Below are 19612 nucleotides of genomic sequence, written 5' to 3'. Positions count from 1 at the left end.
CAATTCCTATATGAAATCATCCAACACTGACGGCTAGACATAGAGGAACTTGGGGAAAGTTGGAAATGTTATGTAAAGCCTCCGCTCAAATGTGATTGTAAGATCTGTAACTTGTATCATTAAGTTCTGCAATCTTTTTGCAGACTTTGTAACTTCGGTTATTGTTAGCATAGTCTTTTAAGTTTTGTAACCTTTGCAAGCTCTGTAACCTTTTCAAGTTACCACTTGTATGAATTTCCAAGCTGTCTAATATCACATCACACAATCAGAGAGAGTGTGAACAAGGGAGTGTATGTGGGACTGGGCAGAGAGGAACTGCAAGGAGAAAGGAGCCCAGAGCCAGGTGTGTCTAATATAATCTGCCCTGAGAAGGCAATCAGAGTGCTGTAAAGAAAAGAAGAACCTGGTATGCATGAAAGGAACTGGTCTGGGAATGCTTCTTGGTGATGGACACAGAAGGAACACTCAGTGTATGTGACAGGAGCTGCCCACTTCCAGCCAAAGGAAGCAGCCATCACGCAAGCAGCTGCTGCTTCTTGACCTGCTCAGCAGCCTGGATTTATGACCGCAGGCAGACATACCAGATCTACCATGCTTCGGCTTCTCGGCCTCCATGCTGTCTCCGGTAACTCTCCGCCTGTGTAAGTGTGTGGGTGCATGAGGGTATGAATGCAGTGAATGTGTGCGTGTATGAATAAGCTCCATCTTTTCTATCTGACCTAAGAGCGGCATTGTAATAAAACTAATACAAGTGTGACCCTAGATTGGTTTTTAGGGGAACAGAGGTAACAGATACATATTTGCATAAAAATATATGAAACAACAACAGCTTCCACTAATGTACACCCATGGGGTCACTTCCAATAGTTTATTACACCACAGTGTTTGTTTTTCCCAGAAAGTTCACTTTTCAGAGCGTGCCTGTGCACCAGTAAGTCTGGAGCAGTGGTCTTTTCTTTGGTTATTTCTTAAATTTCTAATCGCTTGTGATAACTTAATGTTAAATCATCATTGAGGCAACGATTTCTTTCTTTAAATACTTAATTCATATGAGGCAAGACTCTCCCCTTTGGTGGGTTATTCTCCTTGATTCAGTTTAAATAAGGAAACTGTTCGGGTTTTTCCTTTTTTTTTTTTTCCTGAAGTGGTCAACTTCTGTGCCACTTTTTATCAGTTTTGAATTAAATCTGGAAAAATCAGGTTAGGAGTATTTTTATTTCCTCCAGCAGTTTCAGAGGCTTTTTCTGACCAGAGACCTTCTTTCAGAAATTATTATTATATGTTTTATATTGCAAATGCACTAAGGGGCCTCACTGATCTAGGCACTGCACAAAAACCATACAAATATAGTCTCTGCCCTGAAAATGATTTACTATCTCCCAATCATCCTAATAACAGGAGAAACATTTAAAGAAAAAATTCCAGGAGGTCCAATACATCTTCAAAACAAACTTCCTATTGAAACAACTTTGGTCTTTTTCCACTTGTATTTTAATTTGCTGTTTGAACAGGTTTTCTAGCTAGTTTCCTATACTCTTATAATGAGACTAGGAAATGCTACTACAGTAAATAAACATGTTCAAAGAAGAAATTCATGATTTTTTACCAAAAAACCTACCATTTTTGTATCTTCACTTTCCTGATATTCTTGTAATTCTGCTTCTAATTTTTGAATTTTAGACTCTTTCTCCTGGAGCGTCTTAATCAAAACCTGCCAACTCGCTGCTAATGAGGAATCTGCATCTTCCTGTATGCGATAATTTTTCTGTTACAAGAGAAGATCCTCTAGTGAGATATGCTAGTTATATAAATCACACAGCACTTTTTCTTAAAGTTACAGAATTCCAGGATACTTTTGTTGTAACTTACTGTTTAATAATAGTGTCATTAAGTTCTGTAGTCCTGTTGAATGTGATTAACTTTTCATTAGAATAACATTTAACTGCATTTCAAGTACAGAAACAAAATGGCATTTACAGAATAATCATTCAAGAAAATGCATATAAAGTAAAACATACAGAAAAAGAACAGAAAAGATGGATGAGACACTGGCAGATCAGGTGCCAGCTCATGCCAAGGCCACTGGACCTCACCGGACACTGACAAATGCATAACTGGAAACCAGTCTGGCTTGCCTGTGTGTTAGCATTGTTAAAATAGATATTAGAGTTATAAGAAGGTGTTTAGACTTTATGGAATGCTTGTAGGATGCTGCATGTATTAATCATACTTACCGTATAATATTTGTATGTCATGTTATAAGGTAGTGTTTAAGTGTCTGCTCTGTAACTATAAAAATGTTTAAGACTGTAAGCCCTGACAGTAAAGGGAGAAGCACTACCAAGCATGAAATACTAGTTTACCAAAAGAGGTGTTATCTCCTTCCCAACAAAAGAAGGTCTACACACAAGACAAGCTTTTGTGGAACAGCAGTGGATAAAAGACTCAATTGAGTGCTTTCTCCACCCCTCTGAAGAGGGTACGTGCACAAGCCCTTGCTGGGGGAAAGTAATAAAAATCCCTGTTAAGGAAAAATTATTATCCTTATGCTGCTTGAACTCTGAGAGGTGATGATTTCTAAGCATAAGCAAAGGGTCCCCAGTGGTTTAGCTTGGGTTAGCCCTAAAGGACATATAAAGCTTGCATATTAAAGCAGCTATCATCTTTTGGAACATAAGACAGTATCGTGTCTTTAACCTTATAAACAACATTTCTTCTTCCCAATTAATAAATCTTGAATTAGTATTATAGGATTAGCTACAGGCATTGTCTTTGGTTTGTGATCTGAGGCACAGCTGACCTGAGATATGTGACTAGTCCTTTGGGACTGGGAATAACCAGAATATTGTTGCGATTTTTGGCAAAGGGGATCATATATCACAAAGGCAGGTTTGCCTGGGAGGCAAGACAGAACAGAGTGCAAAAGGAGAATGTTATTCCATATTAAGACTCTTATAGTTCTTTAAGAGTTCACACTTATTAATTGGTTGGTGAAATCTAATTATAGAACATATAACCAGTTTGGGGTTTATGACCTGTTCCTTGACAGTCTGCCCCGAGGTTGGCACTCATGCTCATGAGCCACTCCAGATAGCTTGACAACGGACACAATGAATACATCCTATATATTTTAATATATCTGTAACATGAAAAATTTACAGTTAATGCAACATTCAATTTAAGTTTGCACTGTTACCATAGAATCATAGGACTGGAAGGGACCTTGAGAGCTGATCTAGTCCAGTCCCCTGCACTCATGGCAGGACTAAGTATTATCTAGATCAGTGGTTTTCAAACTGCAGGTCGTGACCCAGTACTGGGTTGCAGAATGTAAGGCACTGGGTCGGTGGCTCTGGTCAGCACCACTGACCAGGCCATTAAAAGTCCCATCGGTGGTGCTGCCCGGCTAAGACAGGCTAGTGCCTACCTGTACCGATACCACGCTGCGCCCTGGAAGCATCCAACAGTGGATCCGGCTTCTAGGAGGGGGGGCACAGGGCTCTGTGCGCTGTCCCTGCCCCGAGCACTAGCTCTGCACGCCCATTGGCTGGTTTCCAGCCAATGGGAGCTGGGGTGGGTGATGCCTGCGGGTGAGAGCTGTGCGGAGCCACTTGTGTGCCTCCACCTAGGAGCCGGACCTGCTGCTGGCCACTTCCAGGGCACAGCGCAGTCCATGGTGCCAGGACAGGCGGGAAGCCTGCCTCTGCACTCTGGCTGCACCACTGACCGAGAGCCTCCAGAGGTAAGGCCATGCCCCAACCCCACGCCCCAATCCCTGCCCCAGCCCTGAGTCCCCTCCCGCACCCCAACACCTCATTCCCAGCCCCACCCCAGAGCCTGCACCCCCAGCCCAGAGCCCTGAGCCCCTCCCGCAAGCTAACCCCCTGCCCCAGCCCAGAGCCCCCTCCCATATCCTTGACCCCTCATTCCTGGCCCCACCCTGCAGTCCTCACCCCAACCCTCTGCCCCAGCCGTGAGCCCCTCCTGCACCCCAAACCCCTCATCCCCAGCTCCGTTGGGTCATGGGCATCAAGAATTTTCTTCAACTGGGTCGCCAGAAAAAAAGAGTTTGAAAACCACTGATCTAGGCCATCCCTGACAGGTGTTTGGCTAACCTACTTTTAAAAAAATCTCCAGTTATGGCGATTCCATAACCTCCCTAGGCAATTTATTCCAGTGCTTAAATACCCTGACAGTTATGAAGTTTTTCCTAATGTCCAACCTAAACTTCCTCTGCTGCAATTTAAGCCTATTGCTTCTTGTCCTGTCCTTAGAGGTTAAGGAGAACAATTTTTCTTCCTCTTCCTTGTAACAACCTTTTATGTACTTGAAAATTGTTATCACGTTCCCTCTCAGTCTTCTCTTTTCCAGACTAAACATACCCAATCTTTTCAATCTTCCCTCACAGGGCATGTTTTCCTAGACCTTGAACCATTTTTGTTGCTCATTGCATTAACAAACCTCTGACAGCCAGAAGCCATGAGGTGAAGACAGGGGTGGATCACTCCAACTGCCCTGCTCCATACTCACTGTCTCTGCTGCATGGATACTGGCCACTGTCAGAGACAGGATACCGGGCTAGATGGACCATTGGTCTGACCCAGTGTTGTAGTTCTTATGTCCTTAATTTTTCACATTAAGGAGAATAAAGGGCAAAACAGTCTCTCCCCTAATATGCTTTAATCTGCTTTGTAAGCTTAAAGTGGAATTTAATGACAACAAAATAATAATATTCATTATTAAGGCTGCACGTCTGTCACAGAGGTGGGAGCAGCACGTGGAGCCACCCTGGCTGCCCTTCCCCCAGGAGCTACTGGTACATGTGGAGCCAGGTAGGGAGCCTGCCAGCCATGTCACCCCCCCCCCAGCACCAGCTGGGGTCCCAGGCCACCCCCCAGTACACATGGCACCCCTGGACCGCCCTCCCAGAGCACTCACTGCCCCCCCGGCTCAAGTTTTAATTAGGGGTATATAGTAAAATTCATGGACAAGTCACGGGCCATGAATTTTTGTTTATTGCCCTTGACCAGTCCATGACTTTTAGTCACAGGTATTTTTAGTAAAACATAGCCTTATTCATTATCATATATGGTTCACCAGTAGTTCTACAAGCTGTAGAGTATGAAGTGCTATTATAGGAAAAGGTAGTTATTTTTGTTTCTTGAAGAAATAAAACAGTTATTTTTAAAGAGTTTCATCCTGTTGTATATACTGGGAGATATATTTTAATGCAATATATGGCTCAAGTGTAGGGGGTAGTGCCTGAAGTCCAGTAATTTAGAATACATTTTATTTTTTAAATCAATAAAAAGTTTATATGTTTCCAGGTTTTCTTGGGGAACATATACACCTGTTTGTTTTTTTTAAATTATTTTCTCTGGACCCAAAGAAATTAATGAGGCTAATAGCAGCACATCTCCCTCCAGAAGTTGTAGATGAGAGGACAAAGCCAAGCTGCAGAAAAGGTTAGCAATTCCAATTTTTTTTCTGAAGTAGGGGGAGGGATTCAATACAAAGAGATCACACATCTACGAACAATGTTTAACTGTACCTTAACTTGCTCTTTGTAAATGTATTAAATGTATGCATTTCTTCTAAGGCCTGCTTCATTTCATCTTGGAATAGAGTTGCAATATGTTTTTGCTATATTTTCTTATCTATAAAAATCACAGTTTCTTTTTTCCAAATATGATACTATACTACTGTGTGACACAAACTGTACCAAATTTCCTTTTTATGGGATGTAATGATAAAGGATTAGAAGGATTAAATGGATGTTTGATCCAATGAAATATATTTCAGTTTTCCTGATGAAAAATTGTAAATTTGAGGCAAAATCAAAGTTTTCATTTTTACCTAAAATGCATTTTCCATTGGAAAATCATTCAGATGTAGAATTCCCAACCACCTCAAATATTTATTGTCAATTTGTCCCAAATTGGAATATTTTGATTTGTTGAAATGAACTAAAATGCTTTGTTTCAAGTCACTTCAATATTAAACTGCATTATCCTAGCACAGGGGTCAGCAACCTTTCAGAAGTGGTGTGCCAAGTCTTCATTTATTCACTCTAATTTAAGGTTTTGCGTGCCAGTAATACATTTTAATGTTTTTAGAAGGTCTCTTTCTATAAGTCTATAATATATAACTAAACTATTGTTGTATGTAAAGTAAATAAGGTTTTTAAAATATTTAAGAAGCTTCATTTAAAATTAAATTAAAATGCAGAGCCCCACGGACCAGTGGCCGGGACCCGGGCAGTGTGAGTGCCATTGAAAATCAGCTCGAGCGCCATCTTTGACACATATGCCATAGGTTGCCTACCCCTGTCCTAGCATGTGCGCATTGTCTTATGGGAGCTGTAGTTCCAGCCCTTATTGCCTTCTATGGGCCAGGCTCCCTAGCCTGATTACATCGTCCAAAATGCACCCTGTCATAGAACTCCCATGATGCACCATGCAGCTCAATCCCAGACTTGCATAATGGGAGACACAGTCTTGCCAAGGAGACTGACCCCCTAGGGCAGGATAGGGGCTGAAACTACAACTCCCATAAGACAATGTGCACATCCTAGGGAAATGCAGTTTAATATGAAATTACTCAAAATGAAAATTTTTGGGGCATTTCAACAAACCAAAATGAAACATTTCAATTTTGGGAATGTTAAAATATTTTGTTTTGATCAAAAATATCAAAACAAAATATTCTGACATTTCCAAAGTGAGTATTTTTTAAATTTCTATTTTGCAGAGAATTTCAAAATTTTTACTTTTTGTCCCAATTTGGGACAAATACAAAGTTTATAATGTTGGAATTTCCTGCAGGACAGAAATTCCATTTTCTGACCAGCTCTAATAAATACTTTAGCTTGTAGACAATAAAAAGTTCCATAGTTTGGAATTCTGTTCCTTTATTTAAAAAAAAAAAACCTAAAATGTAAACATTTTGCTCCTGATTTAAAAAAAACATTATACTGAAATATCTTTTATTGCATATTTTTTCTAGATGGAATTTTGTTTTGCAAATTGTGTTTTGCGGGAATGACTGTGCTTTTGACCGAGAAAGACAAAAAAAAATTCCCCCCCTCCTCCCAAGAGCAAGACAAACCGGTTTAACCAGTGTCTCTCGCCCTTGCTAAGTAGTTCTCAGTATGGGGTCTCCTGAAACAAAGACTTGTCAGAAAACCTTACCCCTCCTTTTCCTCCAAGGTGCTTTTCTAAGCCACCAGAAAGAAAACGAAAAGAAAAAACCAGCTCCAAAAATAATCTCCCCCTCCTTGCTCCCAAGAAGGTGGAAACCTGTCTTGTAACTCTCTCTCGCAATTGCTAAGTACCCTCTCAGCAGGGAGTTCCTTGTAACAAAAGCCTGGTTAGAAAAACTGTATTCCCTTCAGCCAACGTAGCTGAAACTCCTTCTAACCCTGAAAACTGCTTCAAAACTGCCTTTTGGTAGAAATGCCTTGCCAGGTTCGTCACCGCTGCCAACCATGTCATAGGTCTCACCCCCACTTAGAGCTGTTGGGTTCTAATATGGGGACCTGCACTGGTTTCCCTCTAAACTAGGATTTTAGTTTAGATCTTGTAAAAGCTGCCACCACCCAATCAGGTACGTGGATTGGGACACAGTCCTTCCCTAAAATCCTAGGGGATCCCAAGAGCCCCTAATCCATGGAGTTCTTACACCCAGGAGAAATAAACCATTCCCCTCCGTTTCCTCCCCCCTCCCTTTTCCTAGGAGAGACACCAGGATCTAACTACAGAGGGATACCTCCCCCCTCCTCTTTCCCTGAGAATCCACCCAAGGAAAGACCAACCAAGTCCTTAATAGAAAAGAATTTATTAAAGAACAAAAAAAGAAAAGTCACTGTCTCTGTAACCAAGATGGAACAATACAGGGTCTAAACTTATCAATCTCTGGAGAGAATTCCCCCTCCTTTCTTTCTCAGTAAAAGCAATACAGTACAGACTTAAAGAAATTCTATAGCAAAACACAGAATTGTAAATACAGAAATAAAAGTATAAGAATACTAGTTCCTTGCTAATACTCACTAGCTTGAATAGAAGAATTTATTTCAGAAACCTGGGAGGACTTGATTAAGATGTCTGGACCCTCTTAATTCCCAAGAGAGACTCTCCAAAAAAACAAAGAACAGGGAAAAAAAACTTCCCTCCACAGGAATTTGAAAATGTCTTGTTCCTCATTGGTCCTCTGGTCAGGTGTCCACAGGTACTGCTTGTTAACCCTTTACAGGTAGACAAAAACCTTAACCCTTAACTAACTGTTTATGACATACTGAAATGTCTTTTATTGCATATTTTTTCTAGATGGAATTGATTCCTCTTGAAGACTACGGAATATCCAAAAGAGTAAAGAGAGAGGATATTTTACACTGGCAGAAATCCTAGCCTTCATTGAAGACTATGGCAAAATTCCCATTACATGCAATGGGGCCCAGATTTCACCCACTGTATTTTACATTTGTTTTATTTCTTCACTGTGTATTTGTATTCCCTGGCATTGGAGGGTGGGTATACATCCTCTTGGGTATCTGGTCCGTTTTGCAAAATAAGGACCCTGGATGAAATCCTGACCCCACTGAAATTAACAAAAAAACAAAAAAACCTTCTCATTGACTTCAATATGGGCAGTAATTCACCACTGATCCTCCAGTTGACAGCATGCAAGGGGATTGCTATGCTCACACAAAGCCCCAACAGTACTGGGCCTAAAAGATTTCCCAACAGAGGTGACCTGTGAATTACTGTTCATTTTTGTTCCAACCTCCAACTATGAAGGTGGGAAGGTACGCTCTTTTTGGGTTGGAAAAATTAAGCCCTCTTTTGTTTTATGCAAGTGCCAAATTTCACAAGAACTTCTTCCTGTTGCCATAAAATAAACAGAAAAAAATCTTACAATGGGTATAAGTTTAATTAAGCTTGTTAAAGTCTAGAGATTGGAATTTCTATGGAAACACTTGTGCTATACGTCTATAATGTGCTAGGTGTAAAGAAGGCAGGAAACAAAGAGGGAGATTTGTCCATTTTTTCAGATCCATTGTAATAGTCTGCACCAGATAATCTATATTTAGTTCCTCGATAATTTTCACATTGCAGAATATTTTATAACAAAATGTTATATCCTAATTGAGTGCCTATGCCCTGTTCCCTACAGAATAGCTTCTTTGTCAACATTAACCTTGGCATAATTTTCAATCATTGATAACTTCAGTAATATTCTACCAATTTTGTTTTCTAATTGGATTATTGACATGTTCTTCAATGAGGATTATTAAAGATTCAAGCTGCAAAATTCAGCCATTTAAAACTTAAGTATTCGTATGGGAAAACATATTGGATCTTGCTCAAATCTTAAACAAAAAAACAAACAACAAAAAAGATTCTCCTTTGATCAAAGACCAAGCAGAAAAGATATCAATCCAGAATTATTATTTTTTTCAGAAAATTCTGAGATGTGAAGACAATGGTTTATCATCAAAACTGTTCTGCAACCTTCACTCCACAATTTACTACCAAATACTATATTTTAAGCATAAGTGCTTGATTAATACATTAATCCTGAACTTTCTGTTTCTAATTGTGAACACTGAATCTCACTAAGATAAGCAATAAGCTTAGATGAAAGTAGATCTGATCAGTTAATCATCAAGAGAAATTATACATCTTCACATCTCACTAATTAAGGGAAAAATGCAAATTAACATGTTTTTCAAACTTGAATGACAGTAACCAGACTATGTACATTGTACAAATACTAAAGATTTTCAGCTTTGAATTGATTTTGTGTGTAATCAAGCAATCATAGATTAACAGAAAGCAACAAAAACAATATGAGTCGGAGATCTGGGGAAATGTCAGCTAGTCAGAAAAGTGAAGGCTAAAGGAGGCAAGAAATGCAAAAAGTTTCATACTTGATAACACCCATGGGTTTTCTTTTGTCTAGAATGCTCAGAAATGTAATTTCTTTTGCTTTAAAGTTTAAATATAAAAAGAACTAAGAATATAATTACTACAAAATAATGTTAAACACTTTCACCATATTTGGACATAAAGAGACAACAATTTTTCTTTCAAAACACCACCACCAGCAAATGGAACATGACCAGACACCAAAGATTTAAAGACATTGATGTTCTGGCAATATTCCAAAAATGAACCTAGTTGTGCCAATTAAACCTGCTCTGAAGTTGGAGTGGAGGGAATTTTTAAAAGAAATCAGTAAGGTAGTGCTAACGACCTGTGAAATTAAAATTATATGGTCACATTTTTGCCATTGTTACTGATTAAAATTCAAATATTGAAATCAACACTTAAAAATTCTAAATGTACAACTATTTTAATGCTAGCTATGCAATAAATGTCATTTTATGAAGAATGCTCACTGGGTGGCTGTTGGCTGACATTTTAGTGGGATTCTAACTCATGTTAGCTGTGCATTTGCTCATTTTAGTCTCAGTCCTACGGTGAGAACTTCCTTGGTATACATCATGGATAACAAAATCTTGTAACTCTACTACTTCTGGATTGTCACATGACAACATGAGGAACAATTACATTATTTCTAGGACTGTCGATTAATTGCAGTTAATCGCGAGTTAACTCCAAAAAATTAACTGCGATTAAAAAAATTAATAAATTAATCACAGTTTTAATCACACTATTAAACAATAAAATGCCAATTGAAATGTATTAAATATTTTGGATGTCTTCTACATTTTCATATAAATTGTATTCTGTCCTGTAATTGAAAACAAAGTATATATTGTTTTTATTTTATTATTTGCACAAAAAAAAAATGAAAAAAAAAAGTATTTTTTTTTTTTCACACACTAGTACTAAGTACTAATCATCTCTTGACATGAAAAGTGAACTTACAAATGTATTTTTTTTTTTACATACTGCATAAAAAAACAAAAAAAAAAAAAAAAACAAACTTCCATCACTACACATCCCTCTCCTTCTGGTCTTGCAAATCGACAAAAAAAAACACAAATTTACACATTTTACATTGCCTCTTCTTTGCTACTCTTATTTAGAAAGGAGTCACCAGAAGTGAGAAGGCATTTTTTGCACACTTTTTTTAACAAAAACATTAAGGTGCCAGATATGCAGATATGCGCTTAACGCTTATATGCCTTTTCATTCATCATTCCATCATCCATGACATGCTCCATGCTGAGGATGCTCATTAATAAAAAAATAAATAATTTAATTTTGAATGTGAATTTTGGGGAGGGTTGTATGTCCCCTGTTCTGTTTTACCACCATATCATTCATATGTTATTTTGGTCTTGGATGTCTTGGATGATGAAGCATGTTTTTTGTTTTTTGTTACACTTTTTGCAGATTTCACAAGAAACACAAAAGAAAGATTTCTAGAGATAAGATAATCATTCTAACCTAGTCAAGAATAAAATCTTAAAGCCTTCCAAAATCTGAGGGGGTGAGAAGAGAGCATGCTTTCAGAAGTCTTGAGAAAAACTCTTAAAAAAAAACTACAGAACCAAAACCATCAAAAAAAAATCAAAAAAAAAGAAAAAATCTCTGATGATGATAATGAAAATGAACATCGTGCGTCAGAACACTGCTGTTGTTGAGCAGCAGCCATCATCAGCATCGAGCAGAACCCATCATCAGCCATGGACTGAAACATGAAACATGTGGTTGATCTTCACATAATCACATGCAGGCGCTCCAGCATACGCCAGCATAAACCCAAATCCGCACTTACCCCGTTAACGAAACTTTCCTTTTTTTTTTCGTCTTAAATCACTTTTTTTTTCGAAAAAAAAATCTTTTCAATATCAAATTCAGAATTGGCCGCAGCAAATCCAGAATTCAAAACACTTGCATTGCAAATGTCTATGCTGCTTGTAAATTGCCCGTTCTCACTTTCTGGTGACACTGTAATACTTTCAGGTGACACTGCAAACATGCAAACAAACTTCCTGCAAATGTAAACAAAAATGCACAAACTTGTCTGTCTGTGGGACTGAATGACTGAAGATGTAGACTTGAGTTTTATGTATTTTTATTTTTTTTTTTTTTTTTTTTTTTTTTTTTTACATTTTTTTACATTTTTTGTACATTTGTAAACACTTATTTACAATAAAACTAAAAAACTAACTTCTATTTCTTTCTAAAAAAATTCTTTTTTTTTTTTTCTAAAAAAAAATAAAAGAGAAATAAAATAAGTATAGATAATAAATAAAAAATAAAATATATAATAATAAAAATATATTTAAAAAAATAATAATAAAATAAAATAAATTTTTTAATGTATAAAATATTAAAATATTTTAATTTTAATTAATCATTTTTTTAATTTTTAAAATCATCATTAATCAATTTTTTTTAATTTATTTTATTAACAGAGTGGTAGTTAAATGTAACTCATTGCTCTTTGACATTGGGTATGTCTACACTACGAAATTAGGTCGAATTTATAGAAGTCGATTTTTTAGGAAGCGATTTTATACAGTTGATTGTGTGTGTCCCCACTAAGCATGTTAAGTCGGTGCAGTGCCGTGGCTAGCGTCGATGTCTGGAGCGTTGAACTGTGGGTAGCTATCCCACAGTTCCCAGTCTCCGCCACCCATTGGAATTCTGGGTTGAGCTTGCAATGCCTGATGGGGCAAAAACACTGTCGCAGGTGGTTTTGGGTACATGTCATCAGTCGCCCCTCTCTCCGTGAAAGCAACGGCGGATAAATCATTTTGTGCCTTTTTGTCGTGCGGGTGTCATATTGCTTTCAGCAGACGGTGCAGGAGGACTGCTAACCATCATCATCAAACGACCGCTTCCACTGCCACTCTGCTCTCCTGGTGCCATGAATCCACCTTGCAGGTCCTCTCGTCGTGCAGAATAAATATCTATTCTCATAGCATCTGCCTCGCAGGTCCTCTATATGACCGTTGTCATCCGCTGCTTCCGCTGCCACTCTGCTCTCCTGTCTCGATCAATAGTGAATTTCTCCATGTTGGCTGTCATGGGCTCCCGCTTCCACTGCAACTCTGCTCTCCTGAATCCACCTCACAGGTCCTCTCGTCAGTCTCTATAAATATCCATTCTCATTGCATCTCTCTATAAATATCTATTCTGTCATCCACTGCTTCTGCTGCAACTCTGCTCTCCTGCAGATGCCATACCACAGCAAGCATGGAGCCCACTCAGATCACCATGGCAGTTATCACCGTTGTAAACACCTCATGCATTATCCTGCAGTATATGCAGAACCAGAACCTGCAAAAGCAGGCGAGAAGGTAATGGCAGCACAGTGACAAGAGTGATGAGGATATGGACACAGACTTCTCTCAAAGCACGGGCCCTGGCAACGTGGACATCATGGTGGTAATGGGGTAGGTTCGTGCTGTGGAACGCCGATTCTGGGCCCGGGAGACAAGCACAGACTGGTGGGACTGCATAGCGTTGCAGGTCTGGGATGATTCCCAGTGGCTGCGAAACTTTCGCATGCATAAGGGCACTTTCATGGAACTTTGTGACTTGCTTTCCCCTGCTGAAGTGCCAGAATACCAAGATGAGAGCAGCCCTCACAGTTGAGCAGCAGAAACCCAACTAACCCTCCCCTCCCCCACCCCCCACAATTCTCTTTTCCAGTAGCTGTACTGGCCACGAATGCATCCCAAGTCTTCAGGGAAAATTAATCATTAAACACACTTGCTTTTAAACCATGTATTATATTTACAAACGTACACTCACCAGAGGTCCCTTCTCCGCCTTCAAGGTCCGGGAGCCCGCCTTGGGAGGGTATTGGCTCCAGGGTGATAAATGGTTCCTGGCTGTTGGGGAGAACGGTTTCTCCGCTTGCTTTCTGTGCGCTACCTTCAACCTCCTCCTCATCTTCGTCCCCAAAATCCTTGCAGGAGTCCGCAAACAGGAGTGGGGTAGTGGTGGAGGCACCCCCTAGAATTGCATGCAGCTCATCACAGAAGCAGCACGTCTGGAGGTCTGACCCAGAGCGGCCATTTGCCTCTTTGGTTTTTTGGTAGGCTTGCCTCAGCTCTTTAAGTCTCACGTGGCACTGCTGCGGGTCCATGTTATAGCCTCTGTCCTTCATACTCTTGGAGAATTTTTTAAATATTTTGGCATTGTGTCTTTTGGAACGGAGTTCAGATAGCATGGATTCGTCTCCCCATACAGCGATCAGATCCAGTACCTCCTGTTCAGTCCATTCAGGGGCTCTTTTGTAAGTCTGGGACTCCATGGTCACCTCTGCTGATGAGATCTGCACGGTTACCTTTGCTGATCAGCTTGCCACGCTGGCCAGACAGGAAATGAAATTCAAAAGTTCCCGGGGCTTTTCCTGTGTACCTGGCCAGTGCATCTGAGTTGAAATTGCTGTCCAGAGCAGTCACAATCGAGTACTCTGGGATAGCTCCCGGAGGCCAATACCATCAAATTGCGTCCCTGCTACCCCAAATTCAACCTGGCGATGTCGATTTCAGCGCTAATCCCCTTGTTGGGGAGGAGTACAGAAATCTATTTTTAAGAGCCCTTTAAGTCGACAAAAATAGCTTTGTCGTGTGAACAGGTGCAGGGTTAAATTGATCTAAGGCTGCTAAATTCGACCTAAACTCGTTGTGTAGACCAGGGCATAGAATTCCAAAGGGAAATCTATGAAGAAAAACACTGATTTGCATTAACTTCTTATAGTGCCACCACTTTTAAAGCACAACTGATCCTTGGTTTGTTTCATCAACGATTCTTGTGCCCATCATCTCTTTGAAACATATTTTCAGACAGCACAACTGCTGGTACCTCATATTAAGGATTGTTGTTTTTAAAAAAAAAAAATTTAAAGCACAGAGGTAAATATGTTCAAAATACAGATCTGAGACAAAAAACTAAGTATTGCTACAGACACACACTCTCAGAAGGAACAATTCCCAAAGAAGAGCTATGAGTGTATTACACTAAAAATGGAGATTCTTTTTCAAATCTCTGTTCAGATAGTCCATAAAATATAGTACTTTATAGAAGATTCTTTTCAAGTACCTCTAGAAGGAAAGGTTGGAACTGCTTACAACTGCCATGTTGAAATCACCATTAGGGAAGATTTTGTGGCTCTTGTAGAAACTTGAAATATTTTGTACTTGACTTTGTAGCAGTTTCATTTTTCAGATGATGGCACCTCATGTTATTGTCCAGACATGGTGCAGGAGAGACACAAACTGTCGCTGTCTCTACTCCACCTTAAAATATCCAGGCTGTTGCTAAATTGTGTCACTTCTATCTCTACAACAGCTATCTTTTCCCCACTGCTAAAAATTCCACTAACATAGCTTCCTCCCTCCTGGCTGGATCCCTGATTCTCCACTTGCTTCCCTTTAAGCTATCCAACCCATTGATCCAAATATCTTCTTGTCATGTTCCAAGTTTGTGTCTCCTTTCACATCATATTCAAATGCCTCAATCTCCACTTCTCTTTATGACTGCTCTTCTTTGCTCCTCTTCACCTTCCTCTGTCCTACTCTCTGTAAACTCCACTTCCTAAATGACTTGATTTCATTCACAACTGTACAGTTTTCCATGTCCCTCTATATGCCTGGAAGAGTCTTCATCCTCTTGTAACCATACATTCTTCCTCCCCCGCTTTAAATATCTCCCCAAAATTTGCCTTGTCCAGATTGTTTTCCATTACTAGCATCAGAGGGGTAGCCGTGTTAGTCTGGTTCTGTAGATATATCCTGTGGCACCTTATAGACTAACAGATGTTTTGCAGCATGGCAGGTGTGTATATATATATAAAGCAAGAAGCAAGCTAGAGATAACGAGGTTAGATCAATCAGGGAGGATGGGGCCCTGTTCCAGCAGCTGAGGTGTGAAAACCAAGGGAGGAGAAACTGGTTCTGTAATTGGCAAGCCATTCACAGTCTTTTCCATTACTGTTTGCTACGATGCTCCCTGTGCTATGCTATCCACTTGCTGCTATCCACCTGCACCTGACTATGCTATTTTGTGCATAAATATGTACTAATATACAAAATAAACAATTATAGTTAAAATATTGCCCTGTGTCCTACCCACATCAGTAATAAAGCAATCATAAAAAAGAATTTGAAAATACTGACATTGTTTTCTGTAATGATGCAAAAATCACATTTAAATTTTTTCTTTATCTGCAAATCAAAGTTCAATAACTTCCTGGCTGGAATTATTCTTACTGGTAAAATGACATCTAGAAATTTGTGAAATGAGAATTTGTTTGATATCTCAGATCTTTAACTACAGTCTCTAGAGGGCAGTAGAATGTCATTTAGGTCAAGGTCTCCCAACCTTTCCAGACTACTGTACTCCTTTAAGGAGTCTGATTTGTCATGCATATCCCCAAGTTTCATCTCACAGAAAAAAATTGATTTATGTTACTTATGGTCAGTCACCACTTTGTCTGCAATGACTGTTTGAAAGTGGAATTACAAAATGCACCAAAAGAGACAAGGTTGGTGAGGTGATACCTTTTATTGGAGCAACTTCAGTTGATTAAAGAGACAAGCTTCTTAACTTTATAAGGTCTTATTCAGGTCTGGGAAAGGTACTCAGAGTATCATAATTAAATACAAGATGGAACACATTGTTTAGCATAAGTAGTTAACGCATATTGTAAGAAACCATTCAATGTGAAGTGGCCTGTTACACCTCTGCAGTAATAGGACAAAATAAAAGATATTACCTCACTTACGTTGTCTCTCTAATATTTTGGGACCAACACAGCTACAACACTGCAAAATTCACCAGGAAGCTTTTAATTTATCTGCTGCACCACATACAATATTTTCTCTGATTATCAAACTTGTATTATGTAACAGAGCTAGTCATACAGTGGATTTTTCTTTTCATTCACATGCACTGGATTTTTCTTTTCTGATCTGTGGTTACAAAGCCAATTTAATAGGCTGTAAAAATGGAACAATCTGAACTTTATTTATTGGAAGGCACAATATGTTAAAGATTTAAATAATTTTAATTATTCTTTAAGATATATTCATTTTGTGAATTAAAGCTAAAGTTGGTTTTCCAAAGATTCCATCCTTTAAGAGGCTACCCTGATTTTCTCAGACCTCTTTCTTCAATCCTCAGAAGCTTGCAGGATTAAGCTCTAACCAACTATTTGGGCCTAATTATGCATTAGTTGTGTACCTTGAAGTCAATGCAAGGTCAGGCTTTTCAGTAGCAGAGGAACTAATTGTGGTTGCTAAAGTCATTAAAATATTTTCACATTATGTTCATTTTTTCTATTCCTATTCAATATATTGTTTTTGGAATGCTTAATCTTAATATGACAAATTCACCAAACAGCTGTATCATAGCCTATTTTTTTCAGCTTTGACAATGCACCAGCACTCAAAATGCTGTAGCCTGTAAATAACATATTATACCACTCTTCAAATCAATGTTATACTGAAAAAAATAATTATAGTTAAAACCCACCTCATAATCTACCCTGAGAACAGCAAGTGCATCACATAGCTGCTGTTGGTAGCTTTGTCGAATTTTGACTTCTTTCTGCAATTCAATTTTAAATGGATTACTGAAACATAGTTATATGGGACTTTAAGAAAAACATTAGTTCTTATTGTTTTTCCACTGAACAAAATCAAAATGTTGTCCAAATCCTCTGTTCTGGGAGAAAAGTTAATGAGCCAGTGCCCCTATAACTTTTCTGTCCCTTTGTTATTTATATCACTGGTGTATAAATCTCTCATTTCCACTTTTGGCTAAATAATTGTACTGTATACATTTTTATATAAATGGGTTCCAAAATACTTTAGACACATACGTGCTGTTGAAAAGAAACAAACAACGATTACTAAATCTTTCCAAAGGAAATACTCGAAATGCAACCAATATATTTAAAAATATGTACAAGGACTGTACACATCTGAAAATGTTTAAAAAGAGAACTCCATACATTCTCAAATTTAAAAATGTTTTATTATTTATTGTTCATACTGACATCTTGGGAGCTTAAAACTAAAACCCCTTCCTTTACTGTTGTCTTCCCATGCATAAGCATGCACTGGACAGTTATTGTACCAGTTCTCCATGAGCACTAGGACATTGGCAATTAGTTTTGTTTGTTAACAAAGAGTGTTAAAGCATTTATTTTGGAAGATAATACATAAAGAATTGCCTGGACTTTATAAACACATAAGAAACGAGGTAGGTTAAATCTTAGACCTATACATTAAAAGGACATTAACGATGAAAGATCTCACTATTATAGCACGTTTGTTACTAAATGTTAAGATTTTTGTCAACATTTTTACATATGTTTATATGTAGATGTTTTCCATATAACTACCCACTACTTTTTAAACTGCAAATCTTTGGAAATCCATATACATATTAATCAACATATTTGTGGATTAATTTTGTCTTATACTATTACATATCAATAATCTGCCCAAATATAGAGGGTAAATGAATGAGAAATTGACATTTTAAATAGGTTATTCTGTACCTGTTTATGAAAAGCTTCTATGTCTCTCAGTCTGTCATTTATGTGTCTACAGAGATTCGAAGCCTGCTCTTGGATTTTTTCCTCATACTGTGCTTGAAGGATATTTTTATAGATCATAAAATCTTGCTGGATGGAGTCAGTGAACTAAAAATATAAAGACTGATATTACATATACACTACAAAGGACATTTTTTCTATAATCTTCCCTGCTGATTCTGATTAGTTTATTTTGTAAGAATTAGTGCTTTAATGATTCTGTTTATGTAAGACACTGGATGATGGCAATTTTGTTGACTGAAATATCTTGGCATCCTTCTAAACAGATATTACAAAATACTCTATCAGAAAACTTATTGAAAAAAAATCAAACAACTTAGTTACATAAAGCAAACTAATTGTCTCTGTAGGGTGACACACAAATTATAAACAGTTATGAAAACAAATTATGTATTGTATTCTCAATGTCACCACTGACAATCTCTGTCGCATGCTTTATCATGAACATGATCATTGCATCATATGATCATTACTGTGGGATGTTAAAAGCAAAGACTGGCATCAACAATACTGCAAGCACCTTATGGTATGGAAGAATCAGATTCATAATACTGCAATTATATGTCTGCACTTTGGGTGGAATTAGGCATGCTCTGAGAACGCCTACTGGTGGGATAGGCAGGGCAACACCTATCTTCACCTGTTAGAGGATAGCACTGAGGGTTAGAAATGACAGGCACCTGGGTGCATGCAGAAACCTAGGCTCCTGGGACTTTTACAGACAAAAAAAAAATTAGGCGCTCAGGAATTGTAGGCACCTCCAGAGTTAGACAGCAGCTGAACAGGGGTTTTAAGGATCTCAGCGGTACTTAAATTTTGGACTTTGGGCTTGGCTACACTTGCAGATGTGCAGCGCTGAGAGTTACAGCTGTCTTCGTACAGCTGTGTAGGGAAAGCGCTGGAGTGTGGCCACACTGACAGCTACCAGCGCTGCAGTGTGGCCACATTTGCAGCAGTGTTGGGAGTGGTGCATTATGAGCAGCTATCCCAGCGTTCAAGTGGCTGCAACATGCTTTTCAAAAGAGGGGGTGGGGTGGAGTGTGACAGGGAGCGTGGT

The 19612-nt window shown here is 38.6% G+C and overlaps 1 protein-coding gene across 2 annotated transcripts in view; it reads right to left on the bottom strand.

The window, feature by feature from the left end:
• Positions 1–19612, bottom strand: part of C2H10orf67 (chromosome 2 C10orf67 homolog) — a 120944-nt gene that overhangs the window by 91688 nt on the left and 9644 nt on the right. The window contains exons 3-5 of one of the 2 annotated variants that reach the window (XM_039521674.1): positions 18499–18642; positions 17466–17540; positions 1619–1765 (exon numbers count right to left, since the gene is read on the bottom strand). In XM_039521674.1, the coding sequence (XP_039377608.1) occupies positions 1619–1765; positions 17466–17540; positions 18499–18642 (366 nt within the window). The remainder of the gene's footprint in view (positions 1–1618; positions 1766–17465; positions 17541–18498; positions 18643–19612) is intronic. The other variant, XM_039521675.1, reaches the window with a different exon arrangement.

This window comes from Mauremys reevesii, linkage group 2 (genome assembly GCF_016161935.1).
Source record: "Mauremys reevesii isolate NIE-2019 linkage group 2, ASM1616193v1, whole genome shotgun sequence".
NCBI classification, from domain to species: domain Eukaryota; kingdom Metazoa; phylum Chordata; order Testudines; family Geoemydidae; genus Mauremys; species Mauremys reevesii.
The sequence above is the reverse complement of the archived record's forward strand: the minus strand, read 5'-3'. Positions and strand labels throughout refer to the sequence as shown.